Source organism: Spea bombifrons, chromosome 4 (genome assembly GCF_027358695.1).
Source record: "Spea bombifrons isolate aSpeBom1 chromosome 4, aSpeBom1.2.pri, whole genome shotgun sequence".
NCBI classification, from domain to species: domain Eukaryota; kingdom Metazoa; phylum Chordata; class Amphibia; order Anura; family Pelobatidae; genus Spea; species Spea bombifrons.
Window position 1 is genome coordinate 8,304,583 of NC_071090.1, and position 24,169 is coordinate 8,328,751.

The 24,169-nt window shown below is 43.0% G+C and overlaps 2 protein-coding genes across 3 annotated transcripts; one reads left to right on the top strand and one right to left on the bottom strand.

The window, feature by feature from the left end:
- Nucleotides 1–507: 507 nt before the first annotated feature.
- On the bottom strand, nt 508–9,807 carry CNOT8 (CCR4-NOT transcription complex subunit 8). The gene is made up of 7 exons (XM_053463242.1): nt 9,688–9,807; nt 8,538–8,726; nt 3,885–4,078; nt 2,941–3,102; nt 2,059–2,203; nt 1,824–1,934; nt 508–1,365 (listed from the first exon to the last, which is right to left on the bottom strand). The coding sequence occupies exons 2-7, from the start codon at nt 8,652–8,654 to the stop codon at nt 1,225–1,227; spliced, it is 870 nt and encodes a 289-aa protein (XP_053319217.1). The 5' UTR covers nt 8,655–8,726; nt 9,688–9,807; the 3' UTR covers nt 508–1,224.
- Nucleotides 9,808–12,542: 2,735 nt separating this feature from the next.
- FAXDC2 (fatty acid hydroxylase domain containing 2) lies at nt 12,543–22,405 on the top strand. 2 transcript variants are annotated; one of them, XM_053462966.1, is made up of 9 exons: nt 12,543–12,612; nt 18,627–18,671; nt 19,064–19,155; nt 19,556–19,659; nt 20,165–20,286; nt 20,658–20,863; nt 21,305–21,410; nt 21,680–21,846; nt 22,040–22,405. In XM_053462966.1, the coding sequence occupies exons 2-9, from the start codon at nt 18,627–18,629 to the stop codon at nt 22,194–22,196; spliced, it is 999 nt and encodes a 332-aa protein (XP_053318941.1). In that variant the 5' UTR covers nt 12,543–12,612; the 3' UTR covers nt 22,197–22,405. The 2 variants fall into 2 exon arrangements, with proteins under 2 accessions (XP_053318941.1, XP_053318942.1); XM_053462967.1 differs by having other exon boundaries at nt 12,554–12,633.
- The last annotated feature ends 1,764 nt before the right edge of the window (nt 22,406–24,169 follow it).

Consider the following 24,169-nt stretch of genomic DNA (forward strand, 5'->3'; position numbering starts at 1 on the left):
GCCATTGAATTTGTATCCAACATTAACTCTCTTGGTGAATCAAGAAAAAAAGCATTGTTTTTCTCTTTTCCTATTTAAGATGAAACTTAAATAATTTGGTAAAATGTACCTGGACTCTGACAGTCTCCCCAGAAACATCCAGTCGTATCTTATTTTCATGCCCACTCGAAATAAATCAGAGACGCGGTAAGCAATGGCTTAGGCAGAGCCAAGATTAATCTGAAGATCATTCCAACCTCGTAAAGGTGCGAGGACTCAACGGGAAAGCTTGACTGCAGTCAGCAGCAATCGCATGCAAGGCGAAGCCATGTAAGACGACGACAGGTTCCGCAAAGACCTAGAACCGCTGACTTGTACAAAAATAAAAAACATTAAGCTTTGGGACACAAAGCACTGGAACTGGTAATCTGTACAAAAAAACAAAACCTCCAGCTTTGCAGCGCGGTTCCTCTTTACAGCAAAACTGTCCAAAGTAAATCATTGCATTTCAGGCTTTATGTACCACATTACTAAAGGGGTCCTCTCGTTCTCTGTGGAAGTGGTGGGCAATCTCTGACCGTCCCACTGTAAAAACATCTGCGATGATCTGGGAAAGCATCGTGGGATCAACTAGTCTATGGAAGGCTAGTGGTTAACCAGCAGTTTAGGCAGGGATCGTGAGACACAGAGCTGTCGTTGGAAACACTTTGGAAGTTCTTTTGCCCAATTCTTCATTTCCTCCTGATGTACAGGTGCTTTGCCACAAATGCCTTCATCTGTCCTGCATCGCGTATCCCGTGCCCATAACGACACAAAGCACCATTAAAAAGGTGCCTTGTGTTGAAGAGAGGGACACGATGGGGACAAACACTAACCAGGCCGGGGCTCTCCACAATTCATGGCATACATGCTTCTAAAATGGCAATGATACCCCACAATACATGTCTGGGTCTTAAAGCAACAGAGCCTATGTAGCCATGCAGCTATGATCCTCGCACGACCCTCCACACGTAAACGGTCAAAGGCAAAAACGATGAGGGCATCACCTTGCAGTAAAAGAAAAATTCTGATTTATCAGGGCAGTGTATTCGCTTTGTGGTGTTCGTCTCCTGGTTTTTGGGGAAATGATGACCGGCTTCGCGTGGCTGAGAGGAAACCGTCAGAGTCCCAGTTCCATCCACTGGGACACTAAGGAAAACGCCATGGCCTGGGGACAGGAGTTAATGATGACGGAAAGATTGGAATTCATGGCTGTCCATTGTTGATAAGAGACATTATGCTCATTTTCTCCTCCGCCTCCTCATTAGACTTCGGGGCCACTCCGGTGCCGAGTCCATAGAGGCGGCCGCAGTACTTTGCATCGTCAATGTGGTCCTCAAAAAACAACTGAATAAAAGCAAAAATAAATAAAACCACCATGTTATTTTACATAAAGGCCACACTAATGCTTTGCATAATATCCCATAAGGTAAATACAAACAGCAGTCACATTATTTTATAGGCTTGAAAACTTAACAGTCACCTAACCAGATCTGCTGCACTACTGGGTGAAATGCTCTGCAGAACCAACTGCCCGGGCTCACAATGCATTGTCATTAAGGGGTTAAAGGTACATTTGCCAAATAGACATGTTCAACCCTGCTGCTAGGGGAGGGAGAAGGTGCCGCAGCGCACACCCAATGACTACAAACGTGATCCTGTGTAACAGGTTTTGCTTAGTTATACAGAAGAGGCAAATGGTGAAAGATGAAAAGGCACAGCTGGCGACATCGCAAATTTGTTTATTACGGATAAGAACTTATGCAAACCTGGTTATTACCAATTAAAAGACAATCTGCACCCACCTCCTTCATGCGGAAGAAAGCCATGCCCGTCAGCAGAGAGTCCGAGCCCGCCTGGTGCTGCCGACCGATCCTTTGCAGATCCAGTTGATCTGCCACCTCCTGCAGACCTCCCTATGGGGAAAAAAAAGACATACCTGACCATACGCTATAAGCAAAATATACATTTTATAAGAAAAAACAAAAGGGAAAGTTTCCCATGTTTCATGTTTTTAAATCATTTCACAGGGTACTCTACCTTGAGGTTCTTGCAGCTCTTCATAAGATACTTCACATCATAGATTGATGGGAAAAAGAGATTCAGAATGTGAAAGAACTCGTGTTCTTCTTCGGGTAGCCTAGAGTCTGTCAGGAGTTTTACCATGTAGCCAAAATCATAGCCACTGCGGGGAGAGAGCCAACAAGTGAAGATCAGAGGCAGGTAGAGTGCACAGAAACAGCACAATGACAGAAGAAAGAAGCTGTGCCATATATTATATATTTTGTGAACCAGCACTCCCTTTCTTCTGCTTTATAAAGCTTTACACACGGGGAGTTTTATATAAAAATGTGATTCAGGTGCAGATTTTTTAAAACTGGTCTTGTCCCCATAGCAACAAATGAAATGTTCCTCCTGATTGGACAGTTTTACTAGCTGAAATTATAAGCTTTTATTGTGTTTTAAAACGGAATGAAAATTTCCTAAAATGGTATTTTTGCCTGTAAAGGGTCTTCAAGCTTTTAGAGACTGGGGGGCACAACACTCCCCTAAGAAACTAAACACACAGGACTGTATGTGTACTTTGCCTAAGGGAGCGCCTGACACTTTGCAGATGCATTGGTAAGTCGTGCTCCAGACTCCCTGGTGTCTCTTGGGAGTAGCTGGTGAACGTCTGCACGATGTGCATAGACAACCTCCGCTGCTGCCGGCAGTTCCGTCGGGGGTTCTATGACTGAGCACAGGAGGGTCATATGGCGCCGGCGCTCCGTCATAGAAGCCCCAGAGGAGGTGCCGACGGTAAATTGATTTCTGATACTACCTATTAAACTGAAGTTATGGCTAGAATCAGATGTATATGCTGTTGGTGTCCAAATCAATCAGAAATATAAATTTTTTGTGATAAAAGCAGCTAAAGCTCACCTGTGAAAAGAAAGCCATTTGACGTTATCGCACAGAACCACTCCAGAGGTCATCAGCAGCTCGGCGAACGTCAACGTGTCTATGCCTTCCTCCTCGTGCTTCTGGAACTGAAGGCCGGAATTCGCCAACAGATCGATGGAGTCCTGAGAATACATGTCCTCTCTGCAAAATGGCACAAGACAGACTGTCAGGAGGGCTCCGTTGCTCTTACAGAATTCCTTTTGACTACGAAACCAAGGTTTTAAAAGATTTTTAGGAAATGTAAATTATGACTATAGTGACCCAACATGTAGGTGACCATACGATATTTCATTTATCAAAACAGTTGGATGTAGGGTTTACAGCAGAGTTGTTTCAACTTGCTAAATTGAACACGCATTATATATAGGGCCATCCCAGGAAAGAGTTCAGCTGACCCTCAATAACTTGGTTTAAGTTCTTAGTGTGTTTTTTTACTCAATCATGTTTTATCTAGGATGGCTAGCACAACAAATAGGTGCAATTTCTTACTTATATAATTTACTTATATACATGTTTCAATAGCAGAGCCAGTGGAGGTTGCGGTTAGAACTTTTTATCCTTTGCCTCTCTGCGTTTCACTCCGAGCCTCAAATGACAGAGCGCCAACTGTCAGCTGAATTTGTTGGCAGACAATCAGAAGCATTTATCTCTTCAAATGGCTAGGCTGAGTATTTACCCTCATGACAAATATGTCGGAAAGGTTGGCAGTTCTGTAGTGTTTCTCAGGGTAGGGAAAGAACATTTAAGATATATTTACAAAAGAGTTTGACATAAAGGTTGTTTTGCACAACATATTGAAAGGCGTCTGTCCTCTACTAAATTGGGAGGTCTACTCAGAATACAGCACAGAGCCGCATCACATTTGGGGTTTGTGTCTTAATCTGGAAAAAGCAGCCATAACATAGAATATTAGCGGCACATACGTGAGGTTAAACTTGAAGTTGAATTGCCACGTGTTGGTCCCAGGTGGATACTCTCCCTTTTCGTTCATGAAAGTGAGCCCCAGCTGAATGATCTTCAGCAGGTCCACGTTACAGCGAAGCAGCTGGTACTGGTAGTCTATCGTGCTCCGAAACTCGCCAATAGGCCTTACAACCACCCCGGGAAATTCTGTGTCCTACAAAAACATTTATAATAAAACCTTGAGAAATTCTTCATGACCAATACATTTAACAAGAACTCTTAATAGATCGATTCAACAATGTAAACATCCTTATGACAACAGCATCAAAGATGGGTTAAAACCGGAGGGGGGGGGACACATTTTAAAGTGTAAAGAAAGTCCACGTTTTGTGTTCCCCCTCGTTTGTAATCTGCATCACTCCTGGCTGTTCTCTTTAATTATTTAGGTGTTCCTCCTTCTGCCCTTTGATTTGTCCATATGGAATTATTAGTACCCCGTTAGCCAGCCTCCCCGCACTCCCATGTGTCTGATTTTATTGTGGGGCAATAGCAGCTGAACCTTATATCTGGACTGACTTTCCAAAGTGCCAATAATAAGGAGTTTACCAAGGAGGGCAAGAAGGAATGACAGATAAACCTAGAGGCAGCTTTTAAAATTTCTCTGATCCGTCATCAACAGCTGCCATGCGGGTTCCTTTTGTTTGTTTCACAAATACCATGTCTACAAATCGCTTGTTACTATAATATCAGAACTTTATCTCCTACCTCACCACTACACTATATACTAACAGCATAACAGCATTATAGCATAGTGACTGAAGATCACTCCCTGGATCTTCTAGCTGGTGCTCACTCACTTCTCTGGCACCACTTCCTAGCCTTGCCTCTCTCACTTTGCCTCCTACTCCTTCCCTTTTCTTCCTCTTTAAACACGTCACGCACCAAACTCACTACCTCTCTATAACTTCACTCACATCTGCACCGGAGGATGTAGCCCCAGCTACTACTCGTTCTTCATGAAGCTCACGTTTCCAACCCCACAAATGACATTAATCCTACACCTCCGCCGTTGCTCCCGCACTGCTGAACATACTTGGTAGAAGCCTCACTTCCTACACTATAAATTCATGTTACGTTCCTACTACTCTGCTAAGGAAACCTACATCACCTCCCGTCTCATAACCCTGAACACAGCTCCAGTCCTTTCAATTCCTTTCTTTGTCCTATCACAGCTTTACCCCTTCCACTAACCTTACTGCCCGACCGCCACACACTTCACTAATAAAACAAACGATTAGATGCCCCGATCATCTCGTCTTTCCCAGTCTCATGTACTCTGTCCCTAAACTAAGATCTCCAACCCCCCCTCTCTGTTGATCCGTCCCATCCTCCTCCAAGCACACTACCATGAGTCCTTCCTTCCCATCTACTTCCTCTCGCCTCCATGCTTCTTGAAAGAATTGTTTACAGTTTCTTGACCCTATTGAATCTGGATTCCACTTTCAACATAATACTGAGACTGCCGTTACTAAAGTTACTGACCTCCTCGCTGCTAAATCCAAGGGCCACTACTCTACGCTAATCCTACAGGCATTTCTGCCGCTTCTGACACTGGCCTCTGTGACACTGCTCTCTCCTGATCGTACCTTCAGCATCTCTCTCACCAGTTACCCCCCCCCTCAGGTTTCCCTCCTCAATCTAGGTACCCTAAAGCTCAGTTCTAGGACCCTTCTGTTCACACTTTACAAACTCACCTCAATACCACCTGTATGCCGATGACACACAGCTCTACCTATCCTCTCCTGATCTGTCTGTCTAAAGATTGTGTAACTAACTGCCTCTGTCTCTAACTGGATGTCTGCACGACTCCTACAAATGAATCTCCCATCTTCCCTCCAATGCTAACATTCCCTCAATGTTAATGGTCCAACCATCTCCCCATCCTCTAGGGCTGCAACTAACGATTATTTTAATAATCGATTAGTTGGCTGATTATTTTTTCGATTAATCGATTAATCGGATAAAAAAAATGAATGTAAATTTTTCATTTATTTAAAATAATTTACTAAACAAATGATGTTAAATACAAACAGCAGAATAAAAAAACTTTGATAATACATTTCTTGTCTTTATTTCCCAACCAGCCCCCCAATATATGCACATTTGAGCCCAGGCTTGCTACGCTGCCTCCCAGACATGCCATGCTGCCCCCCCACATATGCCACGCTGCCTCCCACATCTGCCACTCCACGCTGCCTCCCACATATGCCACTCCACGCTGCCTCCCACATCTGCCACTCCACGCTGCCTCCCACATCTGCCACTCCACTCTACCCCCCACATGCCACTGTGCCTGATACGCCTTATACCCCCTGAAACACCACTCCATCCTCCCCAGACATGCCACCCTGCCCTCCCCACATATGCCACGCCATGCTGCCTCCCACATCTGCCACTGCACAATGCCTCCCACATATGCCACGCTGCCTCCCACATCTGCCACTCCACTCTACCCCCCACATGCCACTGTGCCTGATACGCCTTATATCCCCTGATACCCCACTCCATCCTCCCCAGACATGCCACCCTGCCTCCCAGACATGCCACTTCTCTACCCCCAGATATGCCACTCTACCCCAGATATGCCTTATACACCCTGATACACCACTCCGTCCTCCCCAGACATGCCACACTGTCCTCCCCACATATGCCTTATATACTGTATATGCCTTATACCCCCAGATATGTCACTTCACTGCCCCAGGATTTAGATTCCCCTAAATTAACCCTAAACTCCCCATTAACCATAACTGCCCCTAAATTAACCCTTAACACCCCCTTAACCACAGCATCCCCTAAATTAACCCTAAACACACCATTAACCACAACTGCCTCAAATTAACCCCAAACACCCCATTAACCATAGCTGCTCCTAAATTAACCCTAAACACCCTATTAACATAACTGCCCCTAAATTAACCCTAAACACCCAATTAACCATAACTGCCCCTAAATTAACCCTAAACACCCCACTAACCATAACTGCCCCTAAATTAACCCCCACCTCCCCTAACTTTCAGTAGCCCAAATATATATATATATATATATTACATACATATATACACATATATATATATATACACACACATATATATATACATATACTTACAGTTAGATGAGTGTCACAGCCATGTGGTTCTGGCCTGGAGAAGGAAGGGGCGGGGCCAGTTGTCACAGTGATTACAGGGAGGGGGAGTAAGTAGGAGCTGCTGCTGTGAGACGGTGAGTCAGACTAAACGGATTATATAATGAGGGGGATTTTTCAGAGCGTTTGCTCTGAAAAAACCCTCATTTTATAATCGGTAATAATCGATTCAACTAATCGATAATGAAATTCGTTGCCAATGAATTTCATTATCGATTATTATCGATTTTATCGATTAGTTGTTGCAGCCCTACCATCCTCACACACTCGCTGCCTTGGGGTCACCGCTCATTCTCCCCCACATCCACTCTGAACAAAAACTGCCGTCTCCATCTTAAGAACATTGCCCACATTTACCACTATGCCTCTTGTTTATGCCATCATTTCCCACCTTAACTACTGTAACCTTGTTTTAGCTGGTCTCCTCTCGCTCCTCTACAATCCACCATGAGTGCTTCAGAATTGCTTTCAAAATCCTGACTCTTATTTTACAAAGTTCTTTATAGCGCTTTCCCAACCTACAACTCCTCACTCATCTCCAAATACACTCTCAATACCGGTCTCTCCGCTCATCCAATGATCTCGGTCCTCTCCTCGGATTTCTAGTCCTCATGCCTCACCCTCTGGAATGCCCTCCCCGGCTTATCTGCCTGCCTTCGGTCCTTTAAAAAAAACTCTCAAGACAAGCTTCTTTAAGGATGGCTACAAACTTACACATTAACGCCCTTCCTCCAATATTCCCTTAGCTCACCTTTCCGAGTAACTCAAGAAATAATTATACTAATGTTTCTGGTCCATTCCTAACAGGGGCACTTTTACCACTCATGTAATAAACCGCAACTCCCTCCACACTGTAAACTCATTTAGCGGTGTCGAATTGCTATGGTATTTACTACTTGTTATGCCCCGTTTCCCATTAAAAACAGTGCTAAAAACTTACAAAATATTTACTATCTTTCCCCATTTCTAAATATAACTGTTCCAAAGTAAAGACGCGTTTTAGCCATAAAGTTTTGGTTGTTTAGCTCCTTTATGTTTATGTTACACGAGCAGTGGTAATAGTTATTAAAGGGTCAGTTTAATGTCCCAGGGAGCTATTCCAAGCCACAATGGATGTTACAGTAATGTCTGAAGGGGAAAATGCATATGGAGGGGTTCAGCAGAATCCTCCGTTACATCCACATAGGGGGCATCCCAAAAATGAAGCGGGACCACTGAGCTATCACACATTCAAGTGCATATAATAGCTGTAGCGTCCCTTTAAGCAACATTCACTCTTAAAGTGGTATATGCATAAAGGAACACAGTATTTTGGCTTTAATTTGGTAATGCCAGGGGCCATGCGCAACAGAGAAACAGTAGCCGGTCATTCTAATTTACGCATTTCGTGACTAAGTAGCACAAACAGTAAATGTATTCGCAGTAAACTTATCCGAGAGAATAAAACGGGACTGCTGACCTCACTCACCATTGCTATGTATCCATACGTACGAACCATCTCTCTGATCTTACGCATCTCCTCCTCCAGGTTGACGGCCCATACCTCACAGATCACTTGGCTATTATCCACCACAGCCGCCGGCATCGTGAATGGCGGAAAGCGAACGGGGTGCTGGGACGGAGAAGACTTGTCTCAAACACAGGCAGTTCACCTGACCTAAAAAACAAACAAAAAAAAATGGACATAATTAATACAGGGGATGGAAACAACTGACAGTTTACCGACCGGTATAATTTAAAGCAGCAGATTTAACGGATGGAGTAGGACGCTGCGCCTCTCCTAAACTGCCATCTCTACACCCCCGGTGTATTTCTTTATTGCAGCCCGGATCAAAAGTAAACCTAGCGGAGGCCTGTCCATGCCTTAACAAAAAGAGGGGCTGAACAGGACATAAGGGGTTAAACGGCCGCTAGCACTTCAGTTAAACGCCACGTTGAAGGTGGATAAATCAAACTTTCCGTCCTCAGTCACCCTTATCACACTATATCTTCCCGTATACGCTGAAACGGCAGCGTTTGGCCTGTGACCGCTCATAACGGTTACGCTTTAAAGTTACGGACGGATGGCAGATGGTTAACAGGACTTTAAGGCGTCCATTTGTTTGGCTCGCTAGACCCATCTGTAATACTAACGCTGTCCAATCCCGGCCCGTGTGCTGCATATAACTTATCAAGAAAGCGGAGGAATGAGCTACGAGAAAAAAAAACACATTTCATCAAAATCACACGTTTTCTTATAATTAGCCCCCGAAAATGTATCATACTGTGTGCTTCAGAATGTGTTACCTTATCTAAGGCGCATATATTATATATATATATATATATATATATATGATCCTCTGTATCTGACTCATAACCTCCACACAAACTAACCCAGCTGGTACCTTAAATTATACTATATAATAATATTATTATTAAATTCCACGTATGTAACAATACCAACTCACTCGGTATGGCATTTCCTTGCTCCCTCTAGCCCCAGGCATGTCCTGTTATCAAAACAAATACTTCCTGCTACAGACGTTACAATATTTACGCTTTATAAGATACTATACATAAATACCCCTTCCCCCTCCTGCGCACATAGGCCGTACCGACGCCGGACTTTCCATACTCACCTCCCGGTGCGTGTGACGAGGCTCCCGGCTGCAGGCCTCACAGACGTCGCTACACAACTGGCGCGTACGTAACCTCCTTCTGCTCCCTCTCTATGGCTGCGAGGTGCGAGTGAATGTCCGGACGCTCTAGCCTCTAGTCTCTATGGCAAAGGAGGATAAACAAGGCTGGTTTACGGCTGGGCGGGGGGGGTTCTCTTGGTGGTTACAGTCGGCGTGCGTGCGTAAGCATGGTGCCGCTGACTGGCTGTACTGCGCATGCGCGCACCTGAGGCCTTGTTAAACCTAATATGCATGTGCCTAGTATTTTGTATAGCGTGGACACACAATACACTTCTGCTGACAGCTTAGTGTTTGTCCTCACTGACTGCTTAGAGTTAATTTTAACATATAATGCACCTGTTTGCAGGATAAAAAATTGCACCTATACCTTGTGCTAGACAATCTAGGAAATGTATGGGTTGAAAGCGATTCTGAGTATGAAAAAATAGTATAGCGAGATCGCTGGGATAACTGATGCCACACAACCTGCGGTGAATCATCCCATGCCTACCAACTGTCCCAATTGAGTGGGACAGTCCTGGTTTTGCCACTCTATCCCACCGAGTTCTACCTGTGTCCCACTTTCTTCGGGGCCGAGGTAGAACTTGGAGGGACAGTGGGACTCCCAATTTGGACTCCAACCCCGCTGTGCCAATTTCATTCTCCTGTATCTGGGACACCAGAGAAGGCATACTGGGGTTGTCCCTTAAAAGCTCTGACCACCGGTATCCCGATTCAATGGGGGTAGAAGTTGGGAGACATGTCATCCACATATTTACAAATAAATAACACTTTCTATACACCATAGACTTCTAATTTAAAGTCTCTCCTCACCTATTTCTAGGGTAAGAAATTCGCCCAGTAAACTGTGCTAATAAATCTGTCTAATGTATGGGTAAACGTGACTCTGGGGTGGGCTATGTGGGGCATGAGTCGCAGGGGAAGGATGTCGCTTGGCCAGAATGGCGTGGCAGCCGGTGGAGCTGAAGTCCTCAGTCCGAGCCTACATATCCAGAAAGTCCCCAGACATGGGTATCACAGGAGAACAACCAAAAGAGCCTCTAGGAAACCTCTATTGCCTACCATAGCTATACATTATTAAATAATGATTTTTTTCTGCATTTGTCTTTTGTGTTTGTGACTGATAATATTCCAAAACTGATGATGACAGCAGATTAATTAGCAGGTCGTTATCTCTGTAGTTCGTTCCCTGAATATAAATCTGGCTATTATCTGTGCCTCTTTGCTCTGATCTGTGCCTTTAGTCAAGCAGAAAGTCCAGTCTTTATCTACTGTACATATTAAATATATTAGGAGAGTGTTGGGCAATAGTTGACTATGGAAACTACGCTTATTCACTGTGGACTTTTGTCAAGGTCGCTCAACATGTGCTGTTCACAATCTAACAGCGAGGACGTCAAAACACCTGTACATCATCTCTACCACAAGGTGGGATCCACCATCCACACCATAGACGAAAAGTCCTGCCTAATTCTTCTCTGTACAATATTAAAGCCGTACAAAAAAATAAAAAAAAATACATTTATGGATGAGTGCCCTTCTCAACGATTGTTCTGAGACCGAGGAGCCAGATGATGATGATAAGTTTATAAGGGTCAAACAGACGTCATGGGATTCCACAAGTGGAATCTACATATTAAATTGATTATTTTTAGCACCTGTTAGCTATAATTGTTGTATCATACAAGTATATTAACTCAATATTCTCTTAAACATTCCTCATATACAGAGCAGAACTTATTTATTCCGGTCAGCTGCCACATTCTGATCTCCAGGAGGCTTCCAGGTTGTTAGAAAAGAGGGACATCAGGGGAAGAAGGAGGGACAGAGGAATTCTATCACTGAGAACGTTTGCTGGGTATAGGTGACCACAGTGTTCCACAGCCCAAAAAGCCACAATCAGTGATGTATTGGGTGGTAGGTCCATACGTCGGCTGTCCTTCTGCCACAAAACTTGGGTGATCAGGCCTCATTTGTGCCGCTGCCCAATGGCCCAGGTGACACAGTTACTTACTCTATGGAAGACTGTGCTGACCTCAGGGATATGTCATACCGCAATACTCTGGACGGTGTCTGCAGAGGGGGCATTGGCCATGGCCAGGTTTATGGCAGCGTCCGATCCACGTACACCACTCACCACAGTAACGTGCGTAAGAAAGGAGCCCTGCCGCTTTTTTACGGATATTGGTGACACCTAAACACCTAATGTTTCGATGATTGAAATAGTTTTAAGATGTCTAATTTCAAAATAGTGCCACATTAGTGAACAAAAGTATTGACCATTGACCATAGTCAATGCTTTATATTTGAATATGGAAGATCTTGTGGCTTTGACCTTCTTTGTCCTTGTGGATCATGTCCTTCGCTTTATCCCTTATTGCTTTTCTCCACTGTACATTTTTCTGTATTTTCAGCTTTAATCCTTAATACAAAATCCTACATTTTACCAACGCATGCCCGAGACAAGTGCAGTCATGCTAAAGATTAGTACTTTGTAGTTTCTTTGGAAACGAGAGATTGCTTCATTCCGGACCGTCTACAGTAAAGACGAAGCACCCACATTTTTAATCAAATGAAAACACATTATGGTGAAGTGTGACGGGACTGAGAGATAGTTACGGGAGGAGCGCACGTACCGTCCTCCAGCTTATCATGCCCAGGTGTATTCACGGCTATATCACTGATGTCGGTATTTGGATCCTTGGGGATCTGTGGCTTTAAGAGGAGTTTCATAATCTGGAAGTGAATGCACTTTGGCTCCGTATTACAGGGAGGTGGAGTTCTTTAGGCTGTCCATAGAGGCATAACAATAAAGAACAGGGTACGAGGCTACTGCTGGTCCCAGTGAAGAAAGAACAGGCAGAGGTAAGGAGCCAGGAGAGGGAGGCAAGTACCCCGATCACATCATATCACAGCGGCCCACAGCCTGCAGATAGCAAACCTTTACTAGAGAAACTGGAAATATAGCTGTTATTAGTTATTGTTCTATATAGCACCATCATGATCCGTAGCGCTGTACAATGGGTGGACAGGAGATAGCAAGTAGTATATAACGTAACAATGCGACTTACAGAACCGAGGGGGTAAGCTTCCAATATAGACGGAGTTAGACTTATATAGCACCATCATATTCCATAGCGCTGTACAATAGGTAAGCAGGGGGTAACGTGCTGAGTCACATAACAATTTGGATTTAACAGAGATGAAGGGTAAGGCTCAGGTGAGCTTACAATCTAGAGGGAAAGGGCTGGCACCATATAGCTGGGGGGGTGTACAGAGGGGCCGAGTGAAATGGTGTACGTTGAGCACAGAAAGGATCCAGTCGGTGGTAAATGCTGCCTTTTGTCCTTTTAAATCTGGATGTCCTGGTAGATATATACGTGCAATTGCAACACCCCCAAAAGGGATCTGTCAATGTCCTAAAATCTTAAAGTCAGAGCAGCCCAAGGGGCAATTGCTGCCCCTACCCCCTTACCAGCCCTCCCCTTAATATGGAGAATATATATACTATAAATATAATTATATAAATATATACGGTATATATAATACATTGTGCTTCGTGTTTACAGTAACGTTAACTGGTAAAACCTGAACCTTCTAGCTGTGATGCCAACTCTTAATATGAGGGTGATGGGAGTGGTAGGGATACGATTTACATACTTCAGAATATGATTCATAGAAATGCTGATGACCTGATGCTGTGGCTGGTAATAAATAGGTGCTTTTGTTTACGTAATTCCCATAGACCATATGCGTATTATTACTTATTGCTTTATAATCACCATCATTTTCCGCGGTGCTGTACATGTAGAGCGTTTAGTGAATGTATTCCGCCCATTTATTATGCACCATCATTTCAGTGAGTATAATTATGTTTAAAATAACCTTTTATTGCTTTACATTAGCATTTCAGTCTAATGTCCCATGTAGCGTCGCCAATAAAGAATTCATACTTGAGTGGTTTGTAAGCGCCTTCATTAAACCTCCTTTAAAAATTAAGTTTTAACCTTTAGGAGAAGCTGCAGCTCTGCAGTTGCTGCACAATGCCACCTCCGTGCTCCCATTTTTGTATCACTTAAATCAGACAATCAGCAGCAGGGAAGTTGATCTGAAGTCAGTGGCAGTGCTTTCTGCGCATACACATGGGGGAGTCAAATTAAAGACTGTCAGCATGGCTCCATCTGCAAACAGTAACAGCCAAGTGAATGAATGAGTATTCCGAATCCTAATGTATTTGCCTTATTACTTGACGTTAGCATTCCATCCATGTTTGGACTTTAGTTTTATATAAACAGATATGAAATTAGCTCTTTATTCCCCCCTCCCTGTAAGATACACACTAACAAACACACACACATGCACACTCACTATAACACATTCACTACACTACCAACCACACACACACACTCATTCTAACACACACTTACACACTCACTCCGAAACACAGATCATAAAGCATTTCTCACACTTCATTCCTTTATCACACTCTCATTCACCTATCACACCTCACTTCTCTATCACACTCTCACATCTCACCCCTCTATCACATCTCACTCCTCTATCACATCTCACTCCATTCTTTTCTTTTATATATTCATATTTTTTTTTAGGGGGGGGAATGGATTCGCAATGGGTTGAAATGGCTGCTCTAATCCTCGTGCCTAGTGGTGCTTGAGACGTTAATCCTCCCCAGTGTTTGGTTCAGCTGTTTCTTTTATATCTTTATACTGTGTGATTTTCTCAGAAGAGGTTGCGCATGCTGGACGAACGCTCAGCGCAGAATTATGTTTCAGACACAGTCTGTTCCGACCCTGAACAGCTTGTAATCTAATACAAGATAAAAAGTTACCGAAGGTCACAAACAGAACAACTAATATATAGAAAAGAATAATACCAAACTTCCACCCCCTGTAAGGTCTTATATGTTACGTTGCCCTTGGCCTCGTCTTATGTTCATAGTTATATTTACGCTGCAGCTCAAAAGTTTGGGGTCACTTCGAAATTTCCTTCTTTATGAAAGAAAAGCACATTTTGTCCATTAAAATAACATGATATGGATCAGAAATCCAGCTCAGAAGGTGCTAATAGTAAATAACTAATAATAGTAAATTACTATTGTAGCTGCAAATGGCTGATTTTAATGGAATATCTTCATAGGCGTACAGAGGCCCTTCATCACTCCCATCACTCCTGTGTTCCAATGGCCCTTCATCATTCTCATCACTCTCATCACTCCTGTGTTACAATGGCCCTTCATCACACTCATCACCCCTGTGTTCCAATGGCACGTTGTGTTCGCTAATCCTATTGATGACTGCACCCAGGTGCTTAACTAGAAACCACAGGGCCCTGGGTCGCAAATTGCCCCAGGGCCCCCCACTTCAACAGTTGGTCTGTGCCATCATTGCCCACAAGAAACTTGTCTGTACCTTTTTTTCCCCTTGCCCCCTTCCAACATACACTCTGGCACTTATATGTAAACACACTTACACAAATTGCACACGCTTACGCATACTCACTAACACACACGTACACATTCATTCTAACACACACTCCATCTCACCCCACTTACGCATATATACTCACACACAAAATTACACGTGTATGCTCACATACAAACCTTCACATCCATGCTCATACGCACACACAATTACACATCCACACTCACACACAATTACACATCCATGCTCACACACATGCAATTACACTTCCACACTAACACAGAATTACACATCCATGCTCACGCACACATAATTACACATCCACACTCACACAGAATTACACATCCATGCTCTCACACACGCACACAATTACACAGCCACAACCACACAGAATTACACATTCATTCACACACACACAATTACATATCCATGTTCACATACAAAAATACAATCAAAGCTCTGCAGGTTTCTCTCTGGCTGCTTGTGCACACTGTGGGAGCAGCCTTGTCTTTCACCGTGGGGTCACGTGACATAACGTGACCCCCGATACGTTCCTGTCTCCCCGAGCCGGTTCCAAATAGTTTAGAAAGGGCCCTTCGGACCTGGGCCCTGCACGCGTCTCCCTGCTCCCCTGCTTAGAATGTTAAATGTTCCTGTTCTATCTTCATATTAAATGCATGTTTGTGTCCAGTTTGCTTGAACTTTGACACATTTTACAGCATGTGAATCTGTGTGGGGCTTCTTCAGTTATTGGAGCGACCCGGCTGGTGGGTGTCTCTAATGTTGATTCATGTTGGTTTTAATTTCATAAAACAATGTAAAAAATAATACAGTTTTTTTGCAAGTTTGCAGTTTTCTCAGTGGCCTTGGTTTGCAAGAGATGTCATTGCATATTCCCAAGGGAAAGCTCTGCCTTATCAAATAAGCCACGGGCAGACACACTGCTCTTATTACACACGGGCTGTCAAAACCGTATTTCCATTCAAACTATTTATCGCTATTGTTCAAAGGCCTCCATGCTGTATTAAAAAGTAATTCTGGTTGTGATGATGCACCTCTGGTAACCAACATACTGTACACACTGTCACAAATATTTACACACACAGCCTTACACTTATACAACCTCACACACCCTCACACGTACACACACATAGACATATTAAGAACATACACTGTTATACACACACTCGTACTAACACATACACATTTATGCTTAAACACACACTTTTACATACACACTCATGCTAACACACACACACTTGCCCATACACATACACACTCTAATATACATACATACGTGCATACTACCCCCATAACTCTCTTACCCCTTTACTTTGCCAATAGCCCCGGGCCAGCCTGCCCTTGACAACGCTGTTCAGTTGCATTATGTGGAGTGATTGATGTTATGCCATTCGGGGAGAGGGGGCACAGACATGGTTTTCCTCATAAGGCATAGTTGCAAACTGTCCTGATTTCAGATTTGTCAAGAGAACGTGCTGGCAATAGGTCAATTACAAAGGAGACCGGAAAGGCACAAAACCAGAAGCCTTAATGGCATCAACATTTTATACGGATGATCAGATTGGGTAGCTACTGTGTAAGTTTCATCTTTAATGGGTTATGCTTTATTTCATTTACTCAGACCCATGCAACCTTTATCTGCCGGAGATTGTCTTCCTACGGGTAGCATCCCGTTCGGAGATGGACAAAGCTCGAACCACAAATGTTTTGACTAAATGACACAGCCTAAGGTTTGCTTAGCATGAACCAAATCTGATCAAATCTGATCTGGCTGTTTTTAATGTAGAGGTTTTCCCAAAAAACATCCTTGAAGAACGGCTCAAGAGGTACCTTGAGAGTGAACATGATTGACAATTATCCCTGGCCGCTCGAATGTATACAATTGCTGGCATTGTAAACAATCTCAGAGCACATTTCATGGCTAAATAGGATTTGGAACTACGTTGAAAAACATATGATAACAACCTTGACCAAGATTGTCAATGTTCAGATGCTCCGAGTTACCATCATGAATTCTGTTTCATGACAGTATTTGCATTGTAGTTCATGTATTTACCCCAGCAAAGAAGGACGTACAGCAGAATAAGGGGCAGATTTTGGAGCAATGACTATGAAGACCAAAACAGAAGATTAAAAGATGTACTCCCTTTATCTGTAGACCTTGAGGCCGCCATTGTTGTCAGTTGTAATATTTTGGATGACTTTGCCTACTCAAACACCACGCTGAGCTGATACTTTATGGCAATGCACATGAAGTCTGTTCCTCCATAGACTTTCATGAGTCAGAGAGTCATATTGGGTGGTTAAGACTGAGCCATTCCGTTTTTTTTAACCTAGGCAGTATGATAAGTATTTGGGGGGTTTACCTGGTATACAGGGGTATGATAACAGAGCTAGAAAACATAAAAATAAATAATAAGCAGCTGTTAAAGCTTATTTTTATCTGTAGTAATACAGATTTTGGTAGGAGTTCCACTTTAAGGTCTACCACGCTGTTTACGACAGCCTATTTACTTTATCTCAAAGTGAGAAAACTTAGTTATTTATGACTTCGGAGTGCATTCTAATCTCAATGTGATGAGTAATAAAACTGTTGCCCCATGAGTTATAAATAAGTGAAGCGTGATTCTACACATGCATTGTGACTTTATCTTCGAGATAAACACCAACAAGTTAAAGGTTATTCCAAGTTGTTTCCAAACTATTTTATAATCATACTTGGAAAACAAATATTTTCCTTTGATTTATTACGGCGCTTTATACAGTAATGTACATTAGGATTGGGGTGGGGCAGACCGCCATTGTTATCAGTCATGTGATATTTGGGTGACTTTTCTCAAGACAGCTCCCCGAGGATGATTCGTTATAACTATGCTAATGAAGTCCATTCTTCCTAGATTTTCATTAGGCAGCGTGTCCAGCTTGGTGATTAAGACCGAGCCATTCTATTGTTTACCACAGGCAGTGCGACAAGGAGTGTTTCTCTAGTGTTTCCCTTTAACCACCTCAGTTATAGCTGGAATCGTATCCTAAAATCTTACCTGCCAATAGCACCAATTTAGTTGAGAAAGTGCCATCAGAGGGGCCAATGTTCAGACAGCCAGCCATCTTGGAACAGTTCTCCATTTTGGGCACTGCGTATGTGCAGGTTCTCCAACTAGTGACATCACCACCGCATCATTTCCAGCTAACTGAAGTAAAATAAGATAAAAAAACAAAACGATCAAATTGGCTTTTTGATAGACAGCAGAACTTGGACCTTTTCTTGAGGTGTCCTTAAATCTAGCGTCACAGTATACTCAGTAATCGGGGGACTGTTCAGACTCATTGTGCTTATTATAGAAGTGACAATATATATTCTCTGCAGCTTATATTCATAGTTTCCATATGAAAATGATGAATTTTGTGTCTTTGCAGATGGGTGAAAGCGAGACTCATGGGCTTCCAGAACGTCGTCGTCAGGTACGATACATTTCTCTTGGATATATTTAATTTACATGTACGCCAAATACGTAACCCATACCATTTAAGCAACGGTTACACATCATATTCCTTTTAAATAATTATAATAAAACATTCCTAATTACTGTTTCTTGTGTATCACTATTGTCATATCCATCTAGGACACAACAATTACACATCTTCCAAATTCCCATTCCAATTCCTGGGTCGATCCGGCCCACAAACCTGCTTTATTACTAATCTATTCCTATACCTAAATGTCCGGTGTGGAATAATACTTTTTGAAGCCCCCACGAGTAAGCTGGAAACCACATCAGACCACTCTGTGTAACATTCAGTGTCCACGTTATGTGGCGCGGCTGCTTAGAGATGATTCCTGTCGCTTTCCGCAGGATGTCCATGTTTGGGACTCGGTGAAGAAGACGGCTTTTGTTCTCGGTACTGGACTTCTCACCTTCGTTGCGTTCCGGAACACTCTGACATGGTCAGTCAATATGGAAACATTCAACAAAGAAAATGTTTATTCATTAACAACAGAACAAATTAACCTCAGCCTATTAGGAACTCATCAGCAGGTTTATGATAAGGCCTTAACTTTGGGTATTAAATCTTCCTCCAACTCCTTGAAGAGTTCGTTCTATGAGTCAATGTGGCTTTTCTGACAACATGCCTTGGAATTTGTGTTTCTTGTAGTTTTTCCTCCTTGTCGAGTATCATTTTAGTGACCTTGCATTATGTACCTCTTTTGTAATGCAAAGGATTGTTCTACAGTAACACTTCCTCCTTAGGACACCAGACTTGATATGATATAGACAATGATCGAAAACCATACACATTCATACGGCGGCTAGTAGTTCATGACTTTTGGCTTGTTGTTTTTTTAGGCACTTGCAGCGGTTCTGGGGGGCTTCTGGGGACTTTTGGCAATCACAATGGGAAAGGCTCTACAGCTATTACAATGGCAATGAACTGGCGTTGTTCTGTTTGGGTGAGTAGATATTAAACGGCTTTACAGGGATTCGGCACAATCAGTCGAACGTTCAATGTGAGTTGCTTGGTTCCTGCAGTTTTCAAGTGAATAAACAAAATTCCCAATGATATTAACACGGAATCATCTCAACTCAGGGAACGGTGAATTCCATCCATGGCATGAGCAAAACTTTGCTCTAACGCACCTGACCTCTATCTCATAAGACTGTCAGTGAATATGAGTTCGTTGAAATTCATGACCTAAATGAAAAGCCAGTGTCCCAAGTTTGTATTTATGCATACAATATATTTGTATAGATTTGAAAATGGCCGATATGTGAAGATATCACAGGGGAACCTAGTTGTGCATGAACATAGCAGATTCCAACTTATTCTACAGAATCTGCCATTATAATGTAGCTGAGAAAAAGAAAGACCTTCTTCCTTCAAGGACACTTTAATGGTCCACCAACAAAGACAATCATATTACAGATATAACTTTGAAGATGCATTTTCCTTTACAGGCTCCATGGTTATTCCCAGCCTGTCCTTCTGGATGTATAATGCTGTCCTAATGGCAATCGACCTGGCTGGAAAGCCAAATTTTTTCACCCGATATCGAATCCAACTTGGAAAGAATGATCCAGTAAGTATGTAGTTTTGATGTCAAGTTTCTTATAATATGAATCTATCTTGCCTTCTCTCATTTCCCCCCCAATACCTTTGTGTGGCACAGCCACTTCCACACATGGAGTGGGGGATATAGTTCCAACCAGGCACTAGTCGGGTTTGGAGGGTCTTCACTCCATGGAGCCTTTTTTTCCTGGTGTCTTGTTGGGGTGAGAAGAAGACCTCCTGTTCTTCCTTATGGAAGATATCTATGGACCCAATTCCTTCCCCTGCAATAGACATGTAAACTACTGGAGGACGTGGTTGTATTAGCATGTACATGCTTAATATTCTGTAGTTAAGCAATTTAAATGACAGGATCATCCCTTACTTGTGTTTTCTTTCCAGGTGGACCCAGCTAGGCTGAAGCATGCTGTGATCACCGTGCTTTGCAACCAGATCTTCATCTCATTCCCAATGGTTCTGCTCATGTACCCTTTCATGAAGTGGTGGGGAAACCCCTGTGGTATGGAGCTTCCCACATTCCACTGGGTCCTCCTGGAGCTATCAGTCTTTACACTTATTGAAGAAACGCTGTTTTATTACTCTCATCGGTAGGTACCTTAAAATATGACATCATCATCACACGCCTGTTAAAATGAACCTCATATTTACAAGTATTTATGGTTGCCGGGGTCCACTGCTGGAGCGCCATAAATGTAAACATTTGATAAATTTTTATTTGGAGACCTAGCCAGACCCCATCATGAAATCAGCAAAAAAAAATTAGAACTTACCCTTTCACGCCCCCTAACGTGAAGGTGAGAGCTGGCAGGTGATTGCTTCCTGTGGGGCTTCTGTGTCAGGAGGCCATCAGGGACACTGGCCACCGGTAGGAAAGTACCTTTCTATTTTCCCGTGTTGGTCTTGTATGATTAAAAAGGTCATGTCCTAATCGGGCTGTGCTTAAACATACATTAAGTTTCACCTTTCAAGCAAATCGTCAGCCAAGGGGTTGGGAGTGCGAAATGACTTTGTTTTTGTCTCTGACGCAGGTTGTTCCACCACCCCAGTATATACAAGCACATCCACAAGCAGCATCATGAATGGACAGCCCCAGTAGGAGTCGTGTCCCTCTACGCACACCCCTTGGAGCATATTGTAAGTTAGGTCAGGATTAAGCGTCTCTGGCAGAGCGCAATGGTTGAGATTCGAAAGGCGTGGGGACCGGTCTTTGAGAACAAGTTATTATTATAAGAATCTGCATTACTCTGGTCCTCTGGGATTGTTCATTCAGCCCCAAATGGTGATCCCCAATGGGTACACTGAGAGAGACTAGTTTGGGGTACCCTAAGTCTGGAAGTATAATATAAATACAACCCATTGACTGCTATTGGCTACATTGGTTTAACTCATCATCCTTCTTGCAGTTTTCCAATATGTTGCCTTCAATGGTTGGTCCAATGCTGATGGGATCTCATGTGACTACCATTATGCTGTGGTTCTCTCTTGCTCTGGTCGTCACCACAATCTCCCATTGTGGCTATCACCTGCCCTTCCTCCCGTCCCCAGAGTTCCATGATTTTCACCATCTCAAGTAAGTAGTGGCTCTAAGGTCCTCCAAAACGGCATTTTTATCTTGAATTTTTACTAATAATAATAATAGTCTGGCCTGTAAGGAGGACAAAATCTTTGACTTATCAGACTTCATTGGGAAACTTGAAGGGTAATTACTTTCATTTATCTAAAATGTCATTGAATAGCTCATGTTCTTGTTGGTTGCATTTTAGGTTTAACCAATGTTATGGCGTTTTGGGGGTTCTCGATAGACTGCATGGGACAGACTTGATATTTAAGCAGACCAAAGCCTATGAAAGGCACATCTTGCTACTCGGCTTCACCCCTCTGAATCAAAGCATCCCTGAAACCACCAAGAAATCCATGTAGTCTCCAGGAAATTAGAATCGATGCTTCTACAATAAACACTTTCCCCGTGCAAGCATGACCTTTTTCAGCCCTAGCTTTAGAAGAGGATTCCTGCCTACATTGAAGACAGAAGTCACCTCCTGCTGAAATCAGTAGGGTCCCTCAAAACGATTAATCTCCAGCATTTTTGGAGACATTTTTCGGGCAGGACGGTAATTTATTATACAAAAGGAAGGCGGTGGCACTAGAGGATATTCCCCTGAACCTGTATGCACCATGCAGACGCACGACTAGAAGGATACATTCGAAATCTGACAAAATTCTTGTTTAATCCTTACGTATCAAGGAAGAACCTCTACTTTTTTCGTGTAAAGGGCTTGAAACATGGATTGTTAGAAGTTGAACACTCTAACATTAGAGTTCTGCACGGTTTATGGCAGTGGCGTCTAGTAGGGAGTTATCTGGGTGCTGTTGAACTACAACTAATTAAAAACTAGCCATTGGCCATGAACATGATGGTTCTCAATGGCAGTTGTAGGTTGGCAACAACTGAATATCTTCCAGTTGGGGAAGTCTTGCGTTACAGACATCTAAAGTAGGCCTTTAGAATCCCAACAAACACAAAAAGGAGATACATTTTGTTCGGTTTACGGTAAAATCAACTCATGTTAAGAATACAAAATTCTCTTATTTTGTTTAATCCTCCAATTCTTTAAAATGGCTATTGCATTCACAGCTTGACTCTAGTGCACTAGACTAGACTATATTGTAGCTTCTTGCTTGAACTCGGATATCAGGAGAACCTCTTCCTCACTCCAGTTTTCACAGTTATTGTGCTTTATTATATATGTTTTCTTACTTAGCAAGTTCACAATCGAGTTATTCCAAAACTAAAGAGCGTATTGATACACATACAGAATGCACGCATCACATTTACCCACTTGTGGTCATAACAAAAGGACCACGTTTTTATTTTAGGACCTGCAAAAAAATAATTTAAAAAAAAAAGCTGGGTGAGGGTCATTCTAGCCTTTGACTGATTGAGGCAGGGATTGGCATAGAGCAGGAGTGCGTAACTCCAGTACTCGAGACCCACAAACAGGCCACCCTTCGTGAATTTCCTTGGGGACTGGAGTTATGGACCCCAGTCATAAATGGAAACATCCATGGCTATATCTAGTCTTAAAGCCCAAGGGCCATTACCAGAAGCAGTTAGCACACTCCTGTTCTAGACGTCCATAACCAACGCCATTGCCCATTGAATCATAATGACACTGGTCTCACTCTTCTCTGGTGCTAATCCAAGAGATGCCAATTGGACCTTAAACAAGCACATTAAACTGTTAAGAGTGTCTGAACTGTGGCCAGTTTGATTTTAGACATTAAACTACCCAGTGCGGGGCTGTCCAACCTGCTGCAGGACTACATCTCCCATAATGCTCTTTCAGCTAAGGGGCTGGCTGAGGAGTATGGGATATGCAGCCCTGCAGCAGCTGGAGGGCCGTAGGTTGGACACCCCTGACTTTGTACGTCTCCTCTGGCGCGTTCCAAGCTTTTGACGCTACAGTTATATCAACGTCCTCTCAGAGCCATCATTATTTTCAGAGGCTTCTTCTAAGGTTATGTGACTTTATCCAGAGGACGGGAACGTATGCTCAATAAATATGTTCTTAAAAGCATCATTCAGGTTACTTCCGCTGAGACGGAGCACAGAATTGTAAAACACTTTGATTTCTTGTTTGTGACAAATAATTATTTAATAAAATAAATCAGTATTATGCGATCCGTTGTTCTGCTTATTGGAAGTTTGATCTGTTCAGCTGAATTGATCTTTTTCAGGCCTGGGAGTGTGTGTGTACTATGTAAGTTTATTCTTAAAAGCCTGTAGAGCACTTGCAGTCACCTCCATAGACAATGCGTTTGCTCATTAAAATTACTCTTACCTCTAGGGCTAAGCCCACATCATGGAGGACTGTGCCTGGCTAGCAAAACCT

Coding starts and splice junctions, on each gene's coding strand:
- CNOT8 (XM_053463242.1), bottom strand. CDS start 8,654: ATGCCGGCGGCTGTGGTGGATAATAGCCAAGTGATCTGTGAGGTATGG. Junction 1,935..2,058: donor AGAGCTGCAAGAACCTCAAG/GTAGAGTACCCT, acceptor TTTTCCCCATAG/GGAGGTCTGCAGGAGGTGGC. Junction 1,366..1,823: donor CTTTCTTCCGCATGAAGGAG/GTGGGTGCAGAT, acceptor GCTTTTATTCAG/TTGTTTTTTGAGGACCACAT.
- FAXDC2 (XM_053462966.1), top strand. CDS start 18,627: ATGGGTGAAAGCGAGACTCATGGGCTTCCAGAACGTCGTCGTCAG. Junction 19,660..20,164: donor ACTGGCGTTGTTCTGTTTGG/GTGAGTAGATAT, acceptor TTTCCTTTACAG/GCTCCATGGTTATTCCCAGC. Junction 21,411..21,679: donor CACACCCCTTGGAGCATATT/GTAAGTTAGGTC, acceptor TCCTTCTTGCAG/TTTTCCAATATGTTGCCTTC.